This window comes from Phodopus roborovskii, unplaced genomic scaffold (genome assembly GCF_943737965.1).
Source record: "Phodopus roborovskii unplaced genomic scaffold, PHOROB, whole genome shotgun sequence".
NCBI classification, from domain to species: domain Eukaryota; kingdom Metazoa; phylum Chordata; class Mammalia; order Rodentia; family Cricetidae; genus Phodopus; species Phodopus roborovskii.
The window spans coordinates 4,952,531-4,976,064 of NW_026125295.1; the positions used below are offsets into that span (position 1 = coordinate 4,952,531).

Consider the following 23,534-nt stretch of genomic DNA (forward strand, 5'->3'; position numbering starts at 1 on the left):
CAGGACTGCGAGCTGAGCCTTAATGAACGTTTCCTCCTGTAAGTGGGTTTCCACAGCAATGGAAAGGAAACACAGCATGGTGTCTATTGTTTGGGGTACTGTGCTGAGAGATGGGACTAGATCATCATGCACTCTTAGTCTAGAATGGGGCACTAGAAACAAAGTCTCTCCTCTGGCCATTTGATGCGCCTTCTTCCCCCAGAGAATGAACCAGCATTTCCCCTGTCCCCTGCTTCCGTCTCTTCCTTCCCTACCTCTTTGCTCACTCCTTTTATTGCGTCCCCTATTTTCACTTCGGTTTCACAACACTTAAAATTTAAATGCCACATTGTAGAAACCCATATTTTAAACGCTAACAAATTGTCTTCCTCCACTATGAGCGATATCTCCCTTTCCTTAGTTTAGATTGCTTTGCTGGGTCCCTTCGGTGTTTCTGCTTCCTTGTTTTCTGAGTCCAGTTCTCACTAGCGGGGCTGGTTAGATGCCAATGCTCGGCTCTTCAGCTTTTCCTTCTGGGTCCTGGCACAGAGCTTTGCAGCACCATGCAGCCAACTAGTTCAACTGTTGAAACGTGTCTCTCATAAATAACCCGAGAGGAGTGATGGGGAAGCCCTTGTTATTCACTCACCTTGGGTCTGGAAAGAAATGATCTTGATTTTTTTTAAAGTTCAAACCTATCTTGGCACAAATTAATTAATGGAGGCTTTTCAATAGAAAGTCAGGTGCCACAGGAATGAAAAAACTTAATCGGGTTTGAAAATGGCATGCATAAATCGTTCACCTTGGTTCTTTTCTTCAACCTAAGTAGCATTTGCCTTATTGTGAGGACAAAGATAACTGCTTCCTCTAGAGAAGTATCTACTAACTCCTCAGACCTTCAGGGAGGAAAGGGGCAGGTAGAGAGGAGACTGGGTGAGACACCCTTCTCCTTCTCTACAGTCTGTGACCATGACGTTCAAACATTGCCATCAAGGGTAATAAAATGCCTAAAATCTGCCAAACTTGCCAGATACTCAGTAAATGGGACAGGGATGAAATGAGAGTAAACAGAAATCAATGAAAACCTGCAATTGGAAAGCAATTAGCATATTATATTTACAAACCCGAGGACTTTTCCCAGTCAGTATCCACCTTTTCCCTGGTATATACTAATTGGCTGACCTGTTATTGCCCCTGTCAGCATCATTAAAGAAGACTCTGATCTGCAGACTGAGAACCTAAGTAGAAGTTCCCAGGCTCCCCAAGGCTAACACAGCCAGCCAGTCTTCTCAAAAACAGAGTCTCAAATGATGTTCCAAGAGACAAGGAAAATAGGAACAACATATTTAATCTTTAGGGTTCAGGGTTGCCCTAAAAATTTGAACTCATTTATGAGCATCTGTTTAATGAGCACTCTAAGTCAACATAACATTCAGGCACTTAGATGTGAGAGAACATTTCGCCCCATTGTGTTATGAGAGAATATGTTTAGGGTCTTGCTGACCCCCGACCTCAGCCCTCCAGTGCCTCTATAGTAGTTTTGGTATGCTGGCATCATGTGTAAAATGAATAATTTGTCCCATTTATCTCTACATGCAACCTGTTGTTTTCTGGAAAGTCTGCCATGCACACTGTTTTGGTTATAGTTTTGCACCCTGGAGGAATTGAGGCATTCATAGAAGGTCAGTTAGCACGTGCACCTAGTTATGGTGTATGTTAGCCAGTTATTAAGGAAGCCATGCGACACCTTAAAGAAGAAACAAGCTAGGTAGTGACATTCTGGTTTGACGATGGGGAAGTAATGGAGAGTACTATCTAAGGACATCATGTGTGATTGGAATTTTGTCTCAATCATTTTCTCATATGATCAGAATGGTGTGTGTAACATTATACACACACACACACACACACACACACACACACACAGCAATAGAACATGCTTTTAGCTGTATATTTAAGACACCCAATAAAATACTATAGAATTGCACAGAATGACAGACATGTACAATGCCCAATTTTCATGGCATCAATGAGGGAATGTTTCAGTAATTATGACCAATGAAAGATGAAAGCATCTGGAATAGATGCTGCAGACCAGACCCAGGGCCTTCCGTGTGCTAGGCCAGTGATTTACCCTCCAGCCCCTGGATTTTTGATACAAGAGCTCACTATTGTAGCAAGGCTGGTCTCCAATGTCTGTTTTTCTTGTATCTCCTTGTGAATGCTGAAATGACAGGTGGCACTGCCATGCCTGAGAGTGTCTGAGTATTATATCAGAAAGTGCTGAAGCATGTTTTGAGATTGCAAAAGATTCTAGAGTCACTAAGACTTTTCCATGCCCTTGTGCTTTGAAGCCAGGGGAATCTAAAATAGCAGAACAGATTTGTTCTCCAAGATGCCTTCTGGGGAAGTATTTAGAAGGTGGAGGTTACCAACAGAAATATCTTTATGGGTATAAAGTTATTTTATGTATAGCAGCTTTGAATAATGGCTTTTTCCTTATGTAAAAAGTTACTTTTTTTCTGCATTTGTGACTGATTTATACATTCCACTCCTGGAATTTATAATGCTTTCATATTGTCCAGTGAAATGACTTATAACTCATGTTACTATTTTATGAAATGAACTTAAATTCTAGGCAATAGCACTGGTGTTTCCAAGCTACTAAAAATGAGGTCAGAGGGGCTGGAGAGATGGCTGAGTGGTTAAGATCACTGGCTTCTCTTGCAAAGAACGGTGAATTTAGCTCCCAGCATCCACATGGTAGGTAGCTCACATACATCTGTAACTCCAGTGCAAGCAGATACTACACCCTCTTCTGGCCTCTGTGAGTACTGCATGTGCATGATGCACATAAAATCAGGCAGCAAAACACTCATAAACATAAAAATAATAAGTAGATACATCTTTTTAAAAGTGTCACAGTCTTTCAATACTGGCTAAATGAAAGTTTCATTCGCACAGACCAGGATTTGTGTTTCCAAGCAAATCCTTCCCTCATTCCAGAGCAAACACCTGAGTCGATCAGGATTAATGAGATTCCTTGAGATCCTCTCCCCTTACTTTTTAGTACTTGTAGACACAGCTCCTATCAGGTCATATTCATTTGTATTTCTTCTCTGCTCGCAAAGATGCTCCCCTATTCCTCTCCATATGACTGTTAGACATTAGTTATTTTCCAACTCTATATTTTAATTAAATCATCTTAAATGTATGCAAATTTTCCCTGTGATGCATCCTGAGATGCATTTTTAAAGCTTTCTTTCCTCAGTTTCTAATATGAGGCAGACATTCCTGCATATATGTGCTGCCCCACCATTTTAAACGGTTGCTCTTTGTCATTGAACCCAAGTCCTTGAATTGGGGAACACAAACAGCATGAAAAGTAATTTGCCATCACAGCTGAGACCACAAGAAGAGAAAGACTGACTTAATGAAGGAAAACTTGGGGGAAAGCGGTCCTCATATCACAATGAAGATACTAAAACAGTTCCGTCATTAAACACACACACACACACACACACACACACACACACACAATATTTTCTACAACTTCCCATTGTTTTTGTTCATACGTTATTTCACATCCTCTATTATGCTATCTTATTGTTGATTTCATAACTGTATGTGTATATATTTGTATGTGTGTATAATGTACTTTTATTATCTGTCCCTCACTGTCATCTTTAATCTCTCTCTCTCCTTCTTCACTACCCATTCCCTTCTGCTTTCACCTCTTCCTTACTCTGTGATCCGGTGTATTCAGTTAGGGCTGCCCGAATGACTGTTAACAATATGGCGGCTTCACTGTGGGTAAGATTCATTCAGCTCTTTCCCCTCCCCCTCTGCTGTTCCTCTAAAGGGCAGACAGGACTTTTTCCTGTCTCTCCCCCTCCCCCTCCGTCCTCCCCTCCCTCCTCCCCTTCCTCCTCCTCCCTCTCTTTCTCTGTCTCTCTCCATGTGTCTCTCCCTCTCTTTCTCTTCTCTCCCCCTCTCCCTTCCCTTTCTCTACTCCCCCCCCCCTGTTTCCTCCCATAAGACATTCTTCCCACATTTCAAACAAAAATCTCATGTAGCATGTTCAGTAGCATGTTCACAAGTCCGTGAGTGGCCTGTGCATTTGGGTCTTCTGTCAATTAGATGGAAGTCATGAATTATTATTTTTTTTTGAAGTAGAGTTTGACAGAATGTGTACATCTATTTGCAAAAGCTAAGGTGGTGTCCGTGTGAGCAGTTTTAAGCAGACACTTCTACACAATTTTGATTTTTTTCCAGAATCTAGGGAACAAATAATTGTTTCAAATTATATTCACGAAGTCTTTGCAATTGTGATAACTGAAATTTTATTAATACAAGGACATGTAAAACAGTATGGCACCTGTTAATCCCAATAATAAAACCTGATGCCATAATAATGACTAAAGTATTGATGGGTAGAATTAGAAATATGTATTAAAGAATTATTATTCTGATAAAATGCAGTACATGAGTTTTAAGTGCAAGAAATAAATTAAATTTTACACAATTATAAGATATGTAATTAAAGTTAAGTTGGCAAAAGGGAAAGGAATAAAACCAATTTCTCAATAATTTTTGATTAAAACCAACATCTACAGCTGATTAAAGACAAAAAAATACATAAAATAATGTTCCTGCGATGCTAATGAACAAGGGGGCCATTCGAAATAAACATTGAGAAATGGATTGTTAAATGCATGTGTTAAATCATGGTGGAGGAGCTTTCTGGAACATTCTGATGCCATCTGAGGGGCAGGGAGACAGAGGGCTAAGCAGACATGTCTGCCTGTCTTGGATTTTCAGAATAGAAAGTCCTGCATTTAGGATCTGAATAAGCTCCCTTGGGCTTATACATTTGAATGCTTGGTCCTTAGTGGTGAAAGTGTTTGGGAAGGGTTAGGAGGCCTGGCCTCCTGGAGGAGGTGTGTCACTGGGGTTAGGAAACCAGACCATTCCAAGTTAGCTTCTGGTCTACCTTGGGATTGTTGTCCTAAGATGTAAGCCCTCAGCTCCAGCTCCAGTGTCTGGAGCCTGCCTGGTGCCACACTGCTCACCATCATGGCCATGGACTTTGACCTTCTGAAACTGTGAGCTTCCTTGTAAGTTTTCTTGGCCATGCTGTCTCATCATATCACTAGAAAAGTATCTATGTTACTGAGGCAAAACACATCACTCGCTGTTTGTCAAACCAGAATCAGGCATTTTGTTACAGCTACACAAAATTAAACAAGGAAAACAAGGAAAGCAAGTTGTAACACAATGCTTGGGGACCAATCTTGTTCATGTACATTAAATACATACACACATGCATTTTCATATGATTAAAAATTGGGAGGTATGATATTGTTACTGAGGAGTAATGTTCTGCTAAACTGTCCTGTGCTGTTTGAGTTCACTGGCTCTGGAAGTGGGCATTGCTTTCCCGACAGTGCCATTTCAGACCTAAGGGCATTTATGTCAAGTATCTTCCAAGGTCTGCTATCTGCAGATGGGCTTGTCCCCTGACTCTGTAACATGGAAGGAAGAAATGCTAACCATCCACAGAGCAAAAACGGGATGCTGTGTTTATCCTTTGATGTAAAAGTTACTGCAGTGGGAGGGAGGAGCCAGTACACAGCTAGTGGGACACTCAGTCAGGAACTCTAACTGACTGCCTCAGCTCCCCTAGTTGGCTTCTGCTGGATATTGTGAGCATCCATGTTGATGATGTTATCTCTTCTGCTGTTGTTTATTCTAGCCCCACCTGAGGGGACACTCTGCATGGCCTTAGACTCTAGATGTTTACCTGAAGGGGCTTCCCCAGGCAGTTTCCCCAGCCAGATGTTAAAAGTGCTGGATTCTGGGATGTTTTGCTATCTATCTATCTATCTATCTATCTATCTATCTATCTATCTATGTATCTACCTACCTACCTACCTATCTATAATCTATCTATCATCTATCTCTTACTATTTATTCTTTTACTTTGACTTATATTTAATAAACCAAACCATTCAAAACCAAATGTATGGCCATCATAGATCATTCTTTGACCACATGAAACAAAATAGTTACTTCTATAGAGACTCTGTGTATGAAGGAATTCTAGTTACAAATTCTGTCATACTCTACACAAGTGTGAAGTGTCCACCTCATACAGTCATACAGTTGTGACACCTCATACATTTGTGGGTTTTGTTTTTGTTTGTTTGAGATAGGGTTTCCCCATGTAGCTTTGGAGCCTGTCCTGGCACTAGCTCTTGTAGACCAAGTGGTTTCGAATTCACAGAGATCTGCTTGCTTCTGCCTCCCAAGGGCTGGGATTAAAGGCATACACCATCACTGCCCAGCTTTAAAAAGAGCTATAGAAAGAATTTCAGAGATCTGTCCAATGTTGGCAAAGGCAGGTGTATGTTTACAGTAGAGACGGTGATAAGGTGATGAGTGACCTACCATGGGAAGAGTCTTCTTCATGGTTCCCTTCACTCAGAAGCTATAGTAAGAGAAAACAGCACCAGAGAGCTATCCCTAGGCTGTTCCCACCCCGAGGATTGTGCTCTGTTAGAAGCAGTAACACACAGCTTAGGACTTAGGTGCTATCAGGCTGGCGACTATTTCTTGTGACTATGTGTATTTTTATGCCCATACTCAAAACACCTCACTCTGACACTTGACTAATGAAAACATGAAGGTTTTGGTGGTTTGCTCTGTTCTGGTGTTGGGATAAAAGTGAAATAGCCCGAAACAATGCTTTTAGGGCAAATTTGTAATGTTCTTTTTAAATCTGGGGTTATGGTTTGTCAAAAAACACTCCCAGAGATTGGGAAGCCACAGCCCCTGGAGGGAGAGCTTATCTCTTAGCTCTGTTTAGGCAAAGACAACTTAAGTTCAGTACCCTCGCTTTCTGAAACAGCCCTGTTGTCAAAAGAAAGTTGCCATTTGCTCTTTAGCTCTAGACACAGGGTTTGCTCAGCATAAAAATTACCATTTAGCCAGCATGGTGATTGAACTGTTGAAGATGCAACAAGGGCACCTCACACTTCTTATTCAGATGTAATTATATCACCAACTTATAATTAAGTAGAATCGAAAGGTGACCTTTCTCCTTGAGACGAAGTAACATTGACCATGTGAAAAATGGAGGCTTATGATTCAAAGGCGCCTGAATAGACTTGAAGACAATGGGACTCTGCTTTCTCTTGGGAGCTGTCATTCATTTCTTCCCTAGTCAGTAGTTTGGAGTCAACAAAGCATGCATGCATTGCAGTGCAAAGCTGTCCACTGTGCATTCATGTGCCATTCCCATGGCTTGTGCTGCTTGTGTGTAGTGCAGTCTGTCAGTCTGTCTGTGTGAGGCTGAGCTCTCAGAGAACAGTCCAGAACCGTTGAGAGCCCTGAGCTGAGAAGCAGAGACAACCAAACTTGCTGTAGAGTTGCTCACAGTCAAATGTCCTCACATCTTGGGGTCTCTAGTTTCTCTTAGTTTGCAACAACCAGGCCAAACAGACACAGTTGTCTTCCCTAAGAAGGGTCTAACATCCCAGAAGATCCAATGAGGTCTCTGGATCGAGTTACAGTGAACTGTGAACTGTTCCCTTGTACAAACACCAGAACGCTGGCTGTGACTCATGAAAGGAGACTTATCATCCATCTCCCTAGAGTCTTTTGTTGTAAGTTAATTAAATGGTACTCTGCTTAGAAAGTTAAGAGTCTGAAGACAGCAAACAAACAGCAAGCTCTGGAAAGCTATAGGAGTTACCATCGTGGGTTGTCAATTTCATCAGTTTAGCAATGCCTGGGACTTGGTGAAGCTCACTTTGAGTGCATTTGTGAGGGCATTTCCTGAGAAGAACAACTGAGCAGGGACCACCCCCTATAAATATTACTTGTGCCCTCCTACGACATGGGATCTCAGAGGGAACAAAAAAAAAAAAAAAAAAAAAAAAAAAAAAAAAAGGCTAGAGAAAAAAGCCAGCTGCGCACCCACGGTTTGCTCTTCTGCTTTCTGATTGGATGCCATGTGAGCAAGCTCCATTTGCCCCACTCCTGAGAACTTCTTACAATGCTGTAACTTCCCCATCAGGATCCACTTTAACCCGAAGCCCCGCCCCCCACGTGCCTCAGGTTGCCAGAAGAAAGTCTCAGGCACTCACATTGCTGGAGAAGGCCTCCCGCCTCGAGGTGCTACTTGTCAGGCGTCTGCCTGTACAGCACACAGCTGTACAATTGTTTCCTTCCTCTCACTAGAGCCCCTTCCTCCAAATACTCATTTCTCACTGACCAATCACTACTGCTCTGATTTAACATTCACACATTCAAGCAAAGAGGCCCAGGGCATGGCATTCGACTTCAGTGCTCGATGACTTCACAGAGCGCTATTCTGTCCTCAATTAATATCCTTTTAGAGAATACAGGGTCCTCCAAATCAAACCTCAAGGACGCTGGATCAGGATGAAGCGTCCAGTGCCCACTTAGGAGTCCACATACAAGCATGGCCATGTGAGGGGCCCCCACTACAAAGAGGATCGCACACGAGATCGTCTAGAGATGGGGACAGAATATGGGATAGAGGTATGATCTGGCCTCCTTTCTTTACTGTGGCAAACGCAACCGAAAGCAGTTTAGGCTCAGGAAGGGTTTATTTTACTTGCGCTTGTGTGTCACAGTGCCGTTTAAGGCAGTCAGAGCAGAAGCTGTGGAGGAACAACGGTTTTCCGGCTCACCCTCTGCTTTGCTCCATCTCATGTTCTGAGAGTTTCCTTATACCGGCCAGGACCATCTACACAGGGAATTGTATCCCCTCCTAGCGGACTGGGTCCTCCTGCATCACTTATCAGTCAAGACAGTTCCCCACATACCGGCCGGTATACCAAACTAATATAGACAGTTACTCACTAGGGGCTCTCTTCAGCTGATTTCAAGCTGTTTCGAATTGACACTTAATGCCAACCAGGACAAAGGGGGAATCTGAAAGTAACTGGGGTTACATATTTGAGATGTGGATACTGACAATGTGGACATACTTGTCAATCAAGCTCCACTTAATGAAATATATACTTAATAACTATTACCTTTAAGAATTAGAAGTTAAATGGTTCAACTGGGAAATATAGTAAGTACTGATATCAATAGTTGTATGTTTATAGATAAAGGTATCTGCGCCAAACTTATTTGTAATGAATTTAAGTACTCCCCAAATGTTAGAAAAAGGGATGACTGTTATCCTTAGGTTTATTTCTATACAAACATCCCATTTTCTATAAAGATATTACTTAAAATAGGTTTAGCTATCTATGTATTTCAATTCAGTAATAACCATTTGTTGAGATCTGCTGTTCGCCAAGCCACATTCCAGAGCATTGGTACTATATTTCATTTAATACACAAAATCCACAATTATTTAGAGCTTACTGTGTTCATGTGAGGACAAGGATAGTTTGAACCATTGCTTAACTCCCCACAAGCTAGAAGGATTTCCCAGTTCAAAAATCCTAGCCAAGAATCGACACAATCAGTCCCCAACTTGCTTGGTCTCCCCAACTCCAGTTCATCTGTTCCTTGGCCTAGGAAAGCTGAAGTATATTTACATTTTAGTATCACAAGCAGAGACAGAGGGAACAGTTAACTGTTGCCTTGATGAAGATCCCAGGCCAGCTGGTAAAGTTCCTTAGACAATATAGACAACCAGCAAGCCTGTTGGGGAGGGGAGACTGATGACATTAAACCCTGTGTTGCCATGACACTGTTTAGCTCATTTTCAGAAAACAAAGTGGTGGGTGGCCCAGGCAATCCTTTGTCCAGGAAACCACTGAAGCCATAGACCGCACACGTTAGACTCAGAGACCAAGCCCAACCGTGATGCATAACTCAATCATGGGGAGAGTGATGTGGTATCATTAACCAGAAGCCATAGCTAGCAAATCCAAGGAGACACATTAACACACACACACACACACAGACTATTGAAGAAGAAAATACGTTACAGATGCACGTGCCCACAGAGCTGAAGATGTTTGGGGCAGAGGAAGAGGAATCAGAATGCTCTGGCTACAGTGCCTAGTTCCAGTTAAATAAAGATACATGCAGCCCCCCTCCCCATCTGCCTCGAATACCCAAGGCTGTCTCTCTTCCCCTCCCTCCCTATATCCCTGTTTTAGGAGTGCCAGAAGGACTGGGGAGTCATCCATGACATCTGGAAAAATGCTCAGTTTGCCAGATGTGCATTCCTTTTGGCCACAAGGCGACAGTGCTGACCTCAGAGAGAGACTACGAGCAGCATTACTCTGTAGGTGAGCACGTTATTATTGTTTGAAGAGGTTATTGGTCCCTGCTGGACCTCTGCCTCTGCAGAACTTGCCAGGCACTCTGTGCTCTCCCTGTGCTGGCTTTGTCTGGGCTAGGCTATATATTGCTTTGGCAGAACACGCTGAATTTTACCTCATGACTTGGAGAGAGAGCCTGGGTTTTTTGCTCTGTATTGGACATATTGGTATAATTTGTAGGACACAGGACAGACGAACTCAGGAAGCCCCCAAAATGTATAAATAAGGGAAAAGAGAGGGGCTTGCAAAATACAGGCTCAACCTCTGTGGTAGTGAGACACACACACACACACACACACACACACACACACACCACACACCACACACACACACACACCACACACACACACACACCACACACACACACACCACACACACACACACACCACACACACACACCACACACACACACACACACACACACCACACACACACACACCACACACACCACACACACACACCGAAGCATGCAAAATAAAGGACAACTACTGAAATGTTAAGGGCAATATGAAAAGTTGCTTGTTAAAAAGATGAAATGGCAACTTATAAAGTTGAAAAACATTTTCTCAGACATGCAGTAAGTGTGGTGGTGTGTGTGTGTGTGTGTGTGTGTGTGTGTGTGCACGCACGCGTGCGTGCATTTAATCCCCTGATCTTTACTATGGCTGCTTTATGCAAATGAGGGATCCAAAAGGTTAAAATCCTATAATGAGGATAATATTTATAACACATTTCATAGTCCCTGTCACTTATGGTTTCTCTCTCCAATCCCTCTCCTGCCAAAGCACTGTTAAGTAACAGAAAAAGAACCTGAGCACCCGCCACACAACACAACTCTCCACTTAGGGCACTGACCTCTCGCTCATACTGTAGTGAATGTGGTGCTATTGAAATTCATCCCCTCTCTGTTCTGTCTGTCTGTCTGTCTGTCTTCCTGCCTCTCTCTCTCTCTGTGTGTGTGTGTGTGTGTGTGTGTGTGTGTCTGACTGTCTGTCCATCTGTCTCTCACCCTCTATTTTTCATTCCTTCCTGTCCTATAGAGCTATAAAAACAGTAAAACAAAACCAATCAAAGGAATCTTTTGCTGCATCGTAGGTCCCCTTCAATACTTCTCCCTGGGGACTGAGGAGAGGGCGCATATGTGGAAAATCCAGCACTTGGAATGTTCTGAAAGACATCTCCCCCCACAGGCAAGGACAGAATGGCAAACAGACATTATCCTTAAAACCCCACCCGCTTGGCTGCCCATGCCTCATCGTTTCTTAGTAGGGACTACAAATGCATCGCACTGAGCCTGTACTTGGCCACGATGGTACAAAGTGTCCCCAGAGCCCATCACACTGCACCATGAGTAAGATGAACGCAACAAAAAGTATGGGACGCAAAAAAAGCTTTTCCTCCTATTTCAGGGTTAACTGTCAAGAGTTCAGACTCTCCGTCTGGGACAGAAGTCCCCTTTATACAGATCTGTCTCTGCCTCTGTCTTCACCCATGTCTCTAGCTGCCCGTGTGTGTGCTTCTGGAGAAAATGGCTGTCTGACAGAGTTGTAGTATGTGACGAAGCTCCACCCCAAAGCCACTATGCACCATGAAAGCTTGCACTTGGATAATAGAAACATTGAGCCTCAGGTGACTGAGAACACTTACTGTTGGTTGCATAATGTATGGCAGATGAGGCGTCCATGAAGTGCTCTGGACCTATGCATCAAACAGCATTCATTAGGACAAGGCAATCACAGAGGGAACTCGGTTCTTGTGTTCGGCGGCATTGCACTATGTCATAGGAAGTGGAGACAGGGACCCTTAGCCCTGGTTAATTTAGCAATCTCCCATCTAGGTGACTGGCTGCAATACCCTCACAGGCCAGGCTCTGTGTGTGTGTGTGTGTGTGTGTGTGTGTGTGTGTGTGTGTGTGTGAGGATGTGTGCCTACATTTGTAAGAGTGGATGTAGAGCCAAAGGACAACTTCAGGTGTCATTCATAAGGTAAAATTCACCTTATACTTTTGAGACAAGGTCTCTCACTAGCTTGGTACTTGCCAAGTAGGCTAGGCTGACTGGCCGGTGAGCCCCAAGATCTGCATATCTCTACTCCTTAGTTAGGATTACAGTTGTACCACTGCACCGGCTTTTCCTTTGGATTTTGGGGATTGCAAGCATTTTGCTGACTGAGCTACTTTTACATCCCTCACAGATGAACCCTGAAACATTATTTTGAAGTCGGAGTTGAAGACTAAAGTCACAAAAAGCCCCAGACTATTGGTAGGTCAGCTTCCAGGGACATCAGGGAGACACTGAAAGAGTCAAAGGTTGGCTGCTAAATCTCCCATTTGTTTCATTACCAACCGCAGCTTCCCATGCGCATGTGACCCCATCCTAGAGCTAGCCAAGCAGCAAAAGTAGTGTCAGAAGGAAATAAAACAGAAAGTGTGGAGGAATGTTTTAGGTTGAGGCCAACTTAAACATGTTTGTGATATTAATCTTTCTCATAACAATTGGCACTATGGATAAAAATATATATATGAGAGCCACTACCTCTTCAAAAAGTATCATGTATCACCCGAATGAGAAAGTTTGTGTGAGTGGATTGTCACATAGAAAGCCAGGAGGATTTTATTTTGCAATATATTCTCACCCTCAAATCTGCCAATATACTTCAGATTAGTTTTTTTTTTTTTTTAAATGGTGCAAAGTAAGAATTAACAATGTGGGGAATTGCTGCTTCTCTTGTTTGGGAGAAGATAATCATTTTTTTTTTTTTTTTTGTGGATATATTATCCACGTCACCTAAGTATTCCATGCTGTGGCTCAGTGGGTGGTCTTGACTCCAGCAGTGGCCAAGAGTAGAAAAAAGACAACACACACACACACACACACACACATACACACACACACACACATTCACTCCTAAAGGAAGAACAAAATGGAAACACGCCTTCACACAACCTCATGGCTCCCAAGAGAGATCAATGAAGTAGTCACCATGGAAACACTTATTTAGTGCCATTTAAACAAAAGCTACCCCATTTAGTGCCATTTACACAAAATCTACCCCACTGGTACAGGGATATCATTTTAAGAGTTTGAGTGTAGAAAAGGAAAGGTGTGCTTCTCGGGAATCCATGGTCAAGGGAAAGCGCACACGGACTTCAATTCGATACTCCCACAGAACATATATGGAGTGACTGAGCCAGGGAGATGCCACTGGATTATTAGCAACAGGCAACATTAGCTTCCTGCCCACTCTGAAACACCCATCCACATGCACTTTGCCCATCACAAAGAAATCACAGGCCTACACGATTGTGCTCTCTCCTTGCCCTGTTCACATTCCCTGCACATGGAGCATTTACAGGCACTTTCTAACGAGAACCGGGAGAAAAAGGGTGATGAGCAACAGCGGATACAGAATGGAGTGACTGGCCCAGCTGGCAGAATCCCAAGAACAAGATAAGGAGTGGGGTTTGTGGGAGGCATGTGACTTCCTCAATCCACATTTGGACTTGGAAGTGCTGGCTAGAACACAGTGAGTCTCAGATTCCCCCAAATTTCCACACATGGGACCCCAAAGTCTCATCTTTCTAGGAATAAGAAATGAGGTGAAGGGCAGGAAGAAGTAACATGTTTTATCACTTTGATTGTCTTCCCTATTGGGAGGTCCCATCGAACATCTAACAGGGTACCTTTGCCAGGACAACTGTGACAAAAAAATAAATAAATAAATAAATAAATGAGACGACCCTGGCATGCCACCCTGGAGGCAGGGAACTCTGCAAAGGTGCTATTACAGAAGACCCACTGTGGAATATGAGCAATGAAAGAGCAGACGTCAGGCAGCATCGTTTCCCAGCATGGAAGGAGCTATGCTGACATAGGCAGGTTGAGTGGAAACCATGTGAGATCTGATTACTCAGTGAACTGATGCAAATGGACCCTGGGAAGCCAGGGAGTCTACACTAGCAACAGGAACGTTATCTTATTAAGCCACAGCTACTATGTGGGCCACTAATTTTTCCTTTACTTCTACCATGCCCTTTTGATCTCTGAGGAGCATATTGCTGACAAGGAAGATCTCGCATGAGGTACAGGTGAGCGGACGTACCTGGTATGTGGAGACAGGGGAGGCGGCAATGAATGGCGTGATAGATGTCTGTGGGATCATGCGGTTGGTTGCGAGACTGTACGGCGAGGAATAGAATCTGCAAACAGAAAACAACAGAAAAAGATTCATGAAGTTGCTGCATTCCTGGCCTGTAATCTAGCTCTACTAAGCAGTTGGGGGAAAGAGCAATCCCACTATTGTTTTTCTGCCATCTGGAAGGTTTACAAGGTCAGGTTACTCTGTCAAGGACAAATTCGCTCAACACAGGGACAATTTTAAGTCATCTTACAAAATCAACTTCGAACACAGCTGTCTTGATAGCTAACAGGCAGAGAGAAATATCAAGCCTTACACAAGGCAGTGGTGTCCAAGAGTCTCCTGAAAGAATGGATGAAGAGGGCACCAAGCTTTCTAAGGATGGTTAGTGACCGTCCACAGCAATTGCATCTGGTCAGGAAATAAGAATTCGCTCGTAGAAGGTTCTAGATATTTTGGGCTAGCATCCATGCCTCCTCAGAGAATATTTTCTCCATGAAAGAGAGGAAAGAGGATGGTTTGCATCTGGGTTGAAACAAGAACTTTCTGGATCCCACCAAGGAAGCAGTATAGATAACAGGATCTCAGAACATGCTCCAGGAGATTATGAGGAGCAATAAGTTTTCTTCACCTTCTGGAACCCTCACTGAAGAATTTGTAAGATGATATGGGTGAGAATAGGAATGCATGAATCTGAGGGAAGAACCTTCTAGAGATCCACTATATAGAAATTCCTAGATACAAAAAAACAGTGGGATACCCATCAGTTGGCAGGCTAGGTCTTCACATCTAACAGATGTCTACTAATGTCATTCAACGGGATTTTAAACCCTGTTTCTTCTTACAGAGCTCCAACTACATGAAAGGTCAAAGTAGCCATCCACAGAACAAACAAGAATAGGCCACCGAGGTCACATGATTGCACAGGTGTTCCAATCGATTGGGAAAAATCAGGGATAAAGCAGTGACTGTTTTCCTTTGCTAAATGTGTAACAAAAGTCTATCATGATGTTCATTTTCTAGTTAGTGGGACAAAGACTTACTTAACCCTTAGGATTCTCTGACACTTTGAAAACAGTATCACATGAATTTCTCTACAAGGAAGAATTTCACTATAGTGCTACTGGGTAAAAAAAAAATTAAGATTCCCAGTTGCCAGGACTCAAATAGTGAATGATTCAAAGCAAGGATTGGTGACGTTTTACATTTATTTCAATAAAACTTATTTTATCTAGGTTTTACCAAGGATTTTAGAACTTATTTTTTTTTTTATTTTTCATCTAGACACTTTCTGTGAAAGATGTAGTTTGTTTTTAATAATCCCTTTTAGGTTTTTGACAAATTCTGTTTATAAGGCAGTGGGCAGAGAGACTTTCCCTAGGCTGCTAAGGACATGACAGGTACCCAGGGCCACTCAACAAAGTGCCTGTCTCTTGCACCATACAATGATGTAACTTGTGCCACAAGCCTACTCTCAGCTTCTTAAACTGACAGATAAAACATGTGATGCATTTTAGTATGAATGGTTTATTTTTGTAAAATGTTCCGATTGGAGTATTAAAAATGAAAGCAATAAAAATTGGATTGACAGAATTTGCAAAGAAATTCTGTAGGGAATGCAGAGGAGAGAAATATAAAGAAACCAACCAAGTAAACGGACACTCACAAGAGGAACCCATGGGGGAAATTTTAATGTGTTTTCTTTCTAGCTGCTCTAATCCCATCCATCAAACAGGAATGACATCTCATACTTCCCAGTATGTTCGAAAACTGCCCTTCAAGTCAGAGTCACGTAAGGAGACAACATACTGGGAAGAGTGGGCAGAGCGCAGCATACACAATCTCCCAATTCTGCAATCCTGCTATTTGTGTACTCCTTTCACAGCCAAAGAGGGGACAGACACATTTACTAACACCCCCAGTTTAGGTTATTCCGGGTGAGGCTGTTGTGGTAGCTGGGCCTTAGGAGGGCTGTGCCCAAAAGAGCAATGCTGACTCTAAAGGAAGGACCTCAGTGTGTTCGAGCCCCTGCCACATGTCTACATGCTTTACAAACACTGTCTGACTGAGGAGATAGCTCAGGCAGTAAAGGGCAAACATGAGGCTTGGGTTTAATTCCTAGACTTCACATATGAAAAGCCAAGTGTGGTAGCATGACCTTCTAATCCCGGCACTCGGGAAGTGGAGATAGGCAGATGGCTGATGCTCACTGCACAGACAGTTAACCTACTTGTGGTGATATCTTTCTTGCACAAATAAAGCCTTTCTGGGGATCAGAGAATGGAGCTTGCCACTAGCTAACCATAGAGGTCTGGAGGTCTGTACAGACAGGCAGGAAGTGATATAGCTAGGCAGAAACAGGATATAAGCGGGAACAAACAGGAAATCGCTCTCTTCTCTGCAGGGAAGCTTAGGAGGTGAGGCGTGCTGTGGCTCGCTCCTTCTCTCTGATCTCTCAAGGTTTCCCTCTGTATCTGACTCTGGCCTTTTATTATCTAGACCAATTAGGAACTCCATTTATACCTACTTCGTGAAATTCTGGAAAATGAGAGACCTTGTCTCCAAAACTGTGGTGAGTGTCTGTCTTCTGGGGAATGACATCTCAGATTAAGTTCTGTGCTAAACACACACACACACACACCATATACACACATACACATATGCACATACATACATACATATCATATAGAGACACAGCATATACATACACTCAAATATGCATGCACATGAGTACAAGGACACACACACACACAAAACCCCAAACACAACTGCACCTGCCACATGTATATAAAAAATACAGAAACAAAGCCCAGACCTTTCACACAGGCATCTATTTAAACAAATCCAAATAAATGCTTCAAGTGGAAGTGTTATGTAATGGGGAAGAGCTAACAGAAAAGTAACCCAGCTTGTAGTCACCCTAACAAAGTTAGAGGCACACCATGCATGTGCCTTTTGTGGTTTTTATCTGGTGATGTTTTATCTGGTATGTAATAGCATGAGAGTAATGATACATACAAGACTGTGAGAACGGATAGCTGGGCAAATTGTTCAACCAACAATAGTTTACTCTCTTGAGTTCTGTTTGTTTAGTGTTTTTCATATTTATTGTTTTGTATGTGTTTTTTATGTGTTTGCCTTTACCAATGTGTGTGTGCCAAAGTATGTAGTGACTGAAAGCCCACAAGAGGGCATCAGCTTCTTGTAACTGGAGTTACAGATGGTTTTGTGCAGTCAATGCGGGTGCTGGGACCTGAACTCGGGTCCTCTAGGAGAGCATAATAGGGCCCTTAGCCACTGAGCCATTGCTCCAGAGTCATAGTACATGCATGTACACACACACACACACACACACACACACACATATATATATATATATATATATGTGTGTATGTATGTACATACATATACATATATGTACACACACATTTATATTTGGGACACTAACTGCATTGCATGGAAGCCTTCTTTATGTGTTTACCTGAGCAGTTCTGAGCTTGAAGCAGTCCTTTCTTTCTGGGACAATGTCTGGAGACAATCTGATGCTACTGACATTTGGAAGGTTAGGGATCCCACAAATCATTCTGCAATGCTTAGAGGAAAATGCAACTCAAACTCATCTGGCTTGACATGTTAACAGTGCTGACATTAGTACCCTGGTGTGGACATGAGGATGTGGTTTTACATGAACCAAATACCAGATGATGGAGGGCTGAGAGAAAACGATCTAGACTCTCTAGCACTCTCTAGACTCTAGCTGTCCAGCCACCAAAAGCCTGTTGATCTCTGTGTATGATGTGTACTCAGGTACTTAACTCCTGTGTAGAGTCAGAGGACAGCCTTAGGTGCTGGGCCTCACTTCCCACTTGCTTTTCAGACAACATCTCTCATTTTGCTGCTGCCTAGACCAGGCTAGCCCATCGCTGAACCTCAGAGATTTTCTTGTCTCCACTTCCCATCTTCCTGTAAGGGTGATGGGATTACACACTCACACTATGGCATCCTGTTTGTCCAAACTTAGGACCTCACTCATACACAGTAGGCATTTTGCCCACTGAGTCATCTCCCCAGCCCCAGATGTGAGCTTTTAAGAAATGCAAGGAGTTCCTGAATTTTCTGGCATTAAAGGCAAGAAAGGCAAGCATGCTTCCTAAGCTCAGGAAAATGAGGGTGTAGGGTCACTAATGGGGTATCAGTTTGCCTAAAGAAAGGCCATCTCAGGGGGATTTTCAGTCAGCGGTAATACTGTAAAATCTCATTTCACTCACAATAAAAATAACATGGACATATCAATAACTCCAGGGTGGAATGTTTGTTACCATAAAGAAAACATACAAAATCCTATTTGCACACCAAAATAAACAGTAAGAGCTTGTGTTTCATGTCCACAGGCGATATTGTTAGAGTTGGAACCATGAATACGATCCTCAGGGTAATACAACAGGATGAAATTAATAAATTCTCGGTCATTTTTACTGTAATACCAACATGGCTTTCCCATACGTTTCTTTCTTAGAGTGGTAAGATAGGCTTCTATATCACTTAATATCAAATGCCTAAAACAGCTGGCAAAGAACACCACAGGGGACGTTCCCTTCCTCACCTCCGGCAAGAATACATCTCACTCCAATAAAATCCTCCGAGAGGCTTTATGTAGCATTCCGTGGGGGGAGGGGCCATGGGAAAGATGTGCTTTGGAATGTGGGGAGGCTCGTTTCCCATCTGCCCCGCTCATATTTGATAGTGATGGGATTTCATAGTGGATTTCAAGGAAGGGATAAAACAACAGGAGCCAGTAAAAACGAATACCGGTTGAGTCCTGCTGAGTAAGCACAGAAGAATGGACATTGTTGTTTTGCTGAACATGATCTAGGGTGAAAAATGAAATTATTCACGTCTCCCTTTTCAGTCATGACTTTGACCCTAACCTCCAACTCATGCAAAAGTGACATTGGACTAATTTTAATTGGAAACTTGGATGGATCCAAACAGGTGGAATTGGCATTTCCCAGCCACTAAACACCAACAGCAAGTCTTACTACGGCAGAGTTACACTGATTAACACATACGTTAAACAAAGTCTCGACTCTAGTTTCACAACGCAGTATTAAAGTGGCTGTCATGGAACTCTACTCACTGGATTACTCCGTTACTTGGTCACGTATCCTAAGGTCACTCCTCAACTCTTCTGTCCCAACTCGCCTCAATCCCCTTGCAACTCATGCCCTCTTCTTTCCCATACTATCCATTATTTTTGATCTTACCGCTCACTGAGAATTCCCAGTGTTGCCTGTATGTGCCTGTATGTAGAGCCACACAGCTGGACAAGGGCAACACACCAGGGACTACACCTCTGAAGGAAACGGCCTCCCTCCCTGCCTCCCTCAGGAGTCATCAATCCCAACAGCCCTGGGCTGGGGCTGCACAGGCCCCGTCTTCCTCCATGCTGGATTGTCGACTGGCCCCTTGGTCTTGTGCCGGCAACCACAGCTTCTGTGAGGTCATGCTGTGACAGCCCCATCATGTCCAGAATACTTCATTCTGCTCACAGTTTTAGCTACTGCTGTGGCGTGTATGTGAAATCCTCATGGCCTGCCAGGCCCGTGGAGGTGACATTCATTCTCCTAGCTGATACTCATGTTTTCAGAGGAGGGTGCTGAACCCAGGGAGGGGCTTCAGGAAGTAGCTGGTATGTTCTTAGTTCATTTCTACTTCCAGGCTGTTCCTTGCTTCCTGATGTGACCAAGCACTGGCAATTTCCTTCCACCACAGTCAAAAGCCGCTCTGGTCACCCTCCCACCGCCATGCCTCCTCCACCACAGCAGACTGTCCCCTCAAGCCGTGAGCCGAAACAGAATCTGCCCTCTTAAGTTCCGTCTTTGTAGGATTTTGGTTCCAGAAATGAGAAAACACTAGAACCCAGGCCCATGGTATACTCAGAAAAGCCTTTGGGTAACTATATGGTTGTTAGACATCGGAGGATACTACAGTGTGGAGGCCTTGGCAAGGGAACAGCTCAGGCTGGAGCATCACAGAGTCCTCAGCCTCTCTCAGAACAGAGTGACTCTCCTGTATGAGCCAACGAAATCGATTTTCATCTTTGAAAAAATATATACAATGAGGTAAATGGTAAAATTCACCGTCCTCACTTATTTCCTAAAGTACCAGAGAATAAACTCCACCTTTTGTGCATTATTCTTTTACTATTCTGTACGCATAAAAGGATACTGGGCTAGAGAAACATCCGAGCCGTTGAGAAGGTTTACTGTTCCTGAAGAGGTCCTGGGCTGAGTTGCCTGCACCACCTCCAGTGATTCACGACCCCTCAACCCAGCTCCCAAGGATCAACTCCCTCTTCTGGGCTCTGTGGGCACTGCACTCATGTGCACACACATGCATGCACACACACACATATACACATTCACACATGCACACACTTACATGCAAATACACAGGCAGGTGTACACACGTAATTACTCATACACATACTTCCTCACACAGTGGGACGTATTAGACTGTACACTCTAGTATTATTTACAAGAAGAAAAGAGTTTTATATGCTGGAGTGGAACTGAATGACTATGAAGACTGTAGCAAAATAATCATATTATTGGACTTCTTCAGGTAGATTATTTTTAAGAGTTTCCCTTCTATGTTAACTCCCTAATAACAAACCACTGGCAGAATAGCCATTTTCATATATGTATGGGAATATGTGTGTGCATGTTTGTCTGTGCTGTGTGTATATGTGTGTGTGCATGTGTAAGAATGAGTGTATGTATATGTTATGAGTGTGTATGTGCCTACCTGTGCTGTGTGTACATTTGTGAATGTGTGTGTGAGAGTGACTGTGTGTATGTGTGAGTGTGAGGTAATGTGTATATGTGAGTTAGTGCGTGCGCCTGCCTGTGTGTGTGTGCCTACCTGTGTGTATGTGTGTGTATGAATGTGTGTGTGTGTGTGAGTGTGTATGTGTATGAGTGTGTGTGTGTGAGTGTGTAGGTCAGAGGACTACTGTCTGGAGTTGGTTATCACCTTTCACTGTATTGAGTCAAGGCCTTTCTTGTGTCTGCTGTAATACTGAATACTCCAGCCTAGCTGCTCACGGGCTGTGAGCATCTCCACTTCCCATCTCTCTGTAGAATTGCTGTGATTACAAAAGCACACTCCTGTGTCTGGCTTTGTACATGGGTCCTGACTTTTTATTTATGTTCCAGGGACTGGAATCAGATCGACAGGCTTAGGTCATCAGGCTTGCACAGAAAGGGTCTTACCCTGTGAGCCATCTGCTGGCTCCCTAAATTCCACTCTTGACTCAAGACACATGGACATAATACTTGATGCTAATACCTCGGAAGCCACAGCCAGAAACACAAACGACAGAGCTGGCCATGAACTTGGATGCAGAATAGAAAGACTTGTTTCAGAAGAATGAACAGTGGTAGCGACCCAGCGGAGGGAAGGATGCTGTGACACCAAACGCCGAGAGAAAAGGTCAAAAGCAAGCAAGACGGGAAGGGTTGGGTGAATGCTCTGGGCTGACAGCGAGGGTCTAATCTGTTTCTACCACAGCGCAACAGAGATCAACAGGAAAGGGAATCTAGGACCCGGCTTTTCACCACACTGCCAGTTCTCAGTGGGGGACCCACGTGGAACTCCTAGATGGACAGTTCCTTTGGACAGTCCCTTTCCATTACCCTCTTCCTTCCGTGTATGTATCAAGCTCCACAGAACAAACTCATGCCTTTGTAACTTGGCTACTTTAATATTCAGTTGGTGTGTGTGTGTGTGTGTGTTCATGTGGTTAGTGCTGATGCACACGTGTGTGGGGATTGCTTGCTTGAGTGTACACATGTGAAGGTCACAGGTTAACACAAGTGTCATTTCTCGGGACACTATCCACTTACTTTTTACACAGGGTCTCTCGCTGGTCTGGAAATAGTCATGAAAGCTGGGCTGGCTGGCCACCGAGCCCCGGAAATCTATCTGTCTCTACTCAGCACTGAGGTACTTGCCACTGTGTCCAGCTTTCCCTTAACATGGCTTTGGTACTTCAACTAAGGTCCTTATACAAACATGGCAAACATTTTACTGACAGAGTTCTCTCCCTATCCTTGGGCTATTTTAATCTCTCCTTGGTGCTTTCTCCCACTTAAAAGATCTTCCTGCTTCCAGGCCTTCTTCATTATTTATGTCATGCCATAAGGAAAAGACAAATTTTAAACTTTCACATTCACTTTCTGCACCTGCATAGTTCTTCCATGAGAAATGTCTGCTCTTGTAAAACAGTTGGTGGTCATCTCTGCAGACCACCCTGCTTGGGAAGTCCACATTCTCAGAAAGCATCTCCCTGGTTCCTGTTGTTAATGAGCTAAGACACCACCCCTCAAATGCCATGTCAAATCTAGTGCCTGCCTGCCTACCCTTCCTCCCTTTCTTTGTCTTCCTGCTTCCTTCCTCTTCGTTTTTGGTTTGGCAAGACAGTATTTCTCTGTGTAGCCCCAGCTGTCCTGGATCTCGCTCTGTAGACCAGATTGGCATTTAACTCAGAGATCCGCCTGCCTCTGCTTCCTGAGTGCTGGGTTTAAAGGCGTGTGCCACCATGCCTGGCAGCAATGTCTTTTGCAAAGCATTAGTGTATGAGACAAACCACTCTTGCTGTCAGGTGTAAGCTCTGGGCTGTATTGAAGAATCCAAACAGTCCACGACAGCTTTGGGAACAACTGAGCAAGAGAGACAGTCAGATAGAACATGCTACTTTTAAATTAGTATTAATGCCATCTTGGGATAATGACCCTGTCATCATGTGGCTGATACCTATAATTTTGAAGCTGTATATTTAACAGTTTCTGAGTAAGCTGATAGAACATCTAAATTTCATTCACATGTGGCCCAGCAAAAATATTTATTGATCTAAACAGCAATGATTACTACTGTGGTTAAACTAATGTACAATTAACTATAAAATCATTATATTCTTTCTATTTTAACTAGTATGAACTCTGTAACCAAAACTCATTCAGATGAAGGTCTCTGTCCCCATTCTTTCCTTTTTCTTCCTTTTTTTTTTTGAATTTAAATTTGAAACAGGGTTGTTTT

General features: G+C 43.3%; 1 protein-coding gene across 12 annotated transcripts in view; it reads right to left on the bottom strand.

Annotated features, from left to right (window-relative positions):
• The window catches only part of Rbms3 (RNA binding motif single stranded interacting protein 3), a 1,220,120-nt gene that overhangs the window by 83,003 nt on the left and 1,113,583 nt on the right, over positions 1 to 23,534 (bottom strand). For 8 of the 12 annotated variants that reach the window (XM_051202110.1, XM_051202071.1, XM_051202079.1 and 5 more), the window contains 2 exons: positions 14,400 to 14,496; positions 11,946 to 11,996 (listed from right to left, as the gene is read on the bottom strand). In XM_051202110.1, the coding sequence (XP_051058067.1) occupies positions 11,946 to 11,996; positions 14,400 to 14,496 (148 nt within the window). The remainder of the gene's footprint in view (positions 1 to 11,945; positions 11,997 to 14,399; positions 14,497 to 23,534) is intronic. The other 4 variants (XM_051202118.1, XM_051202086.1, XM_051202102.1 and 1 more) reach the window with 1 other exon arrangement.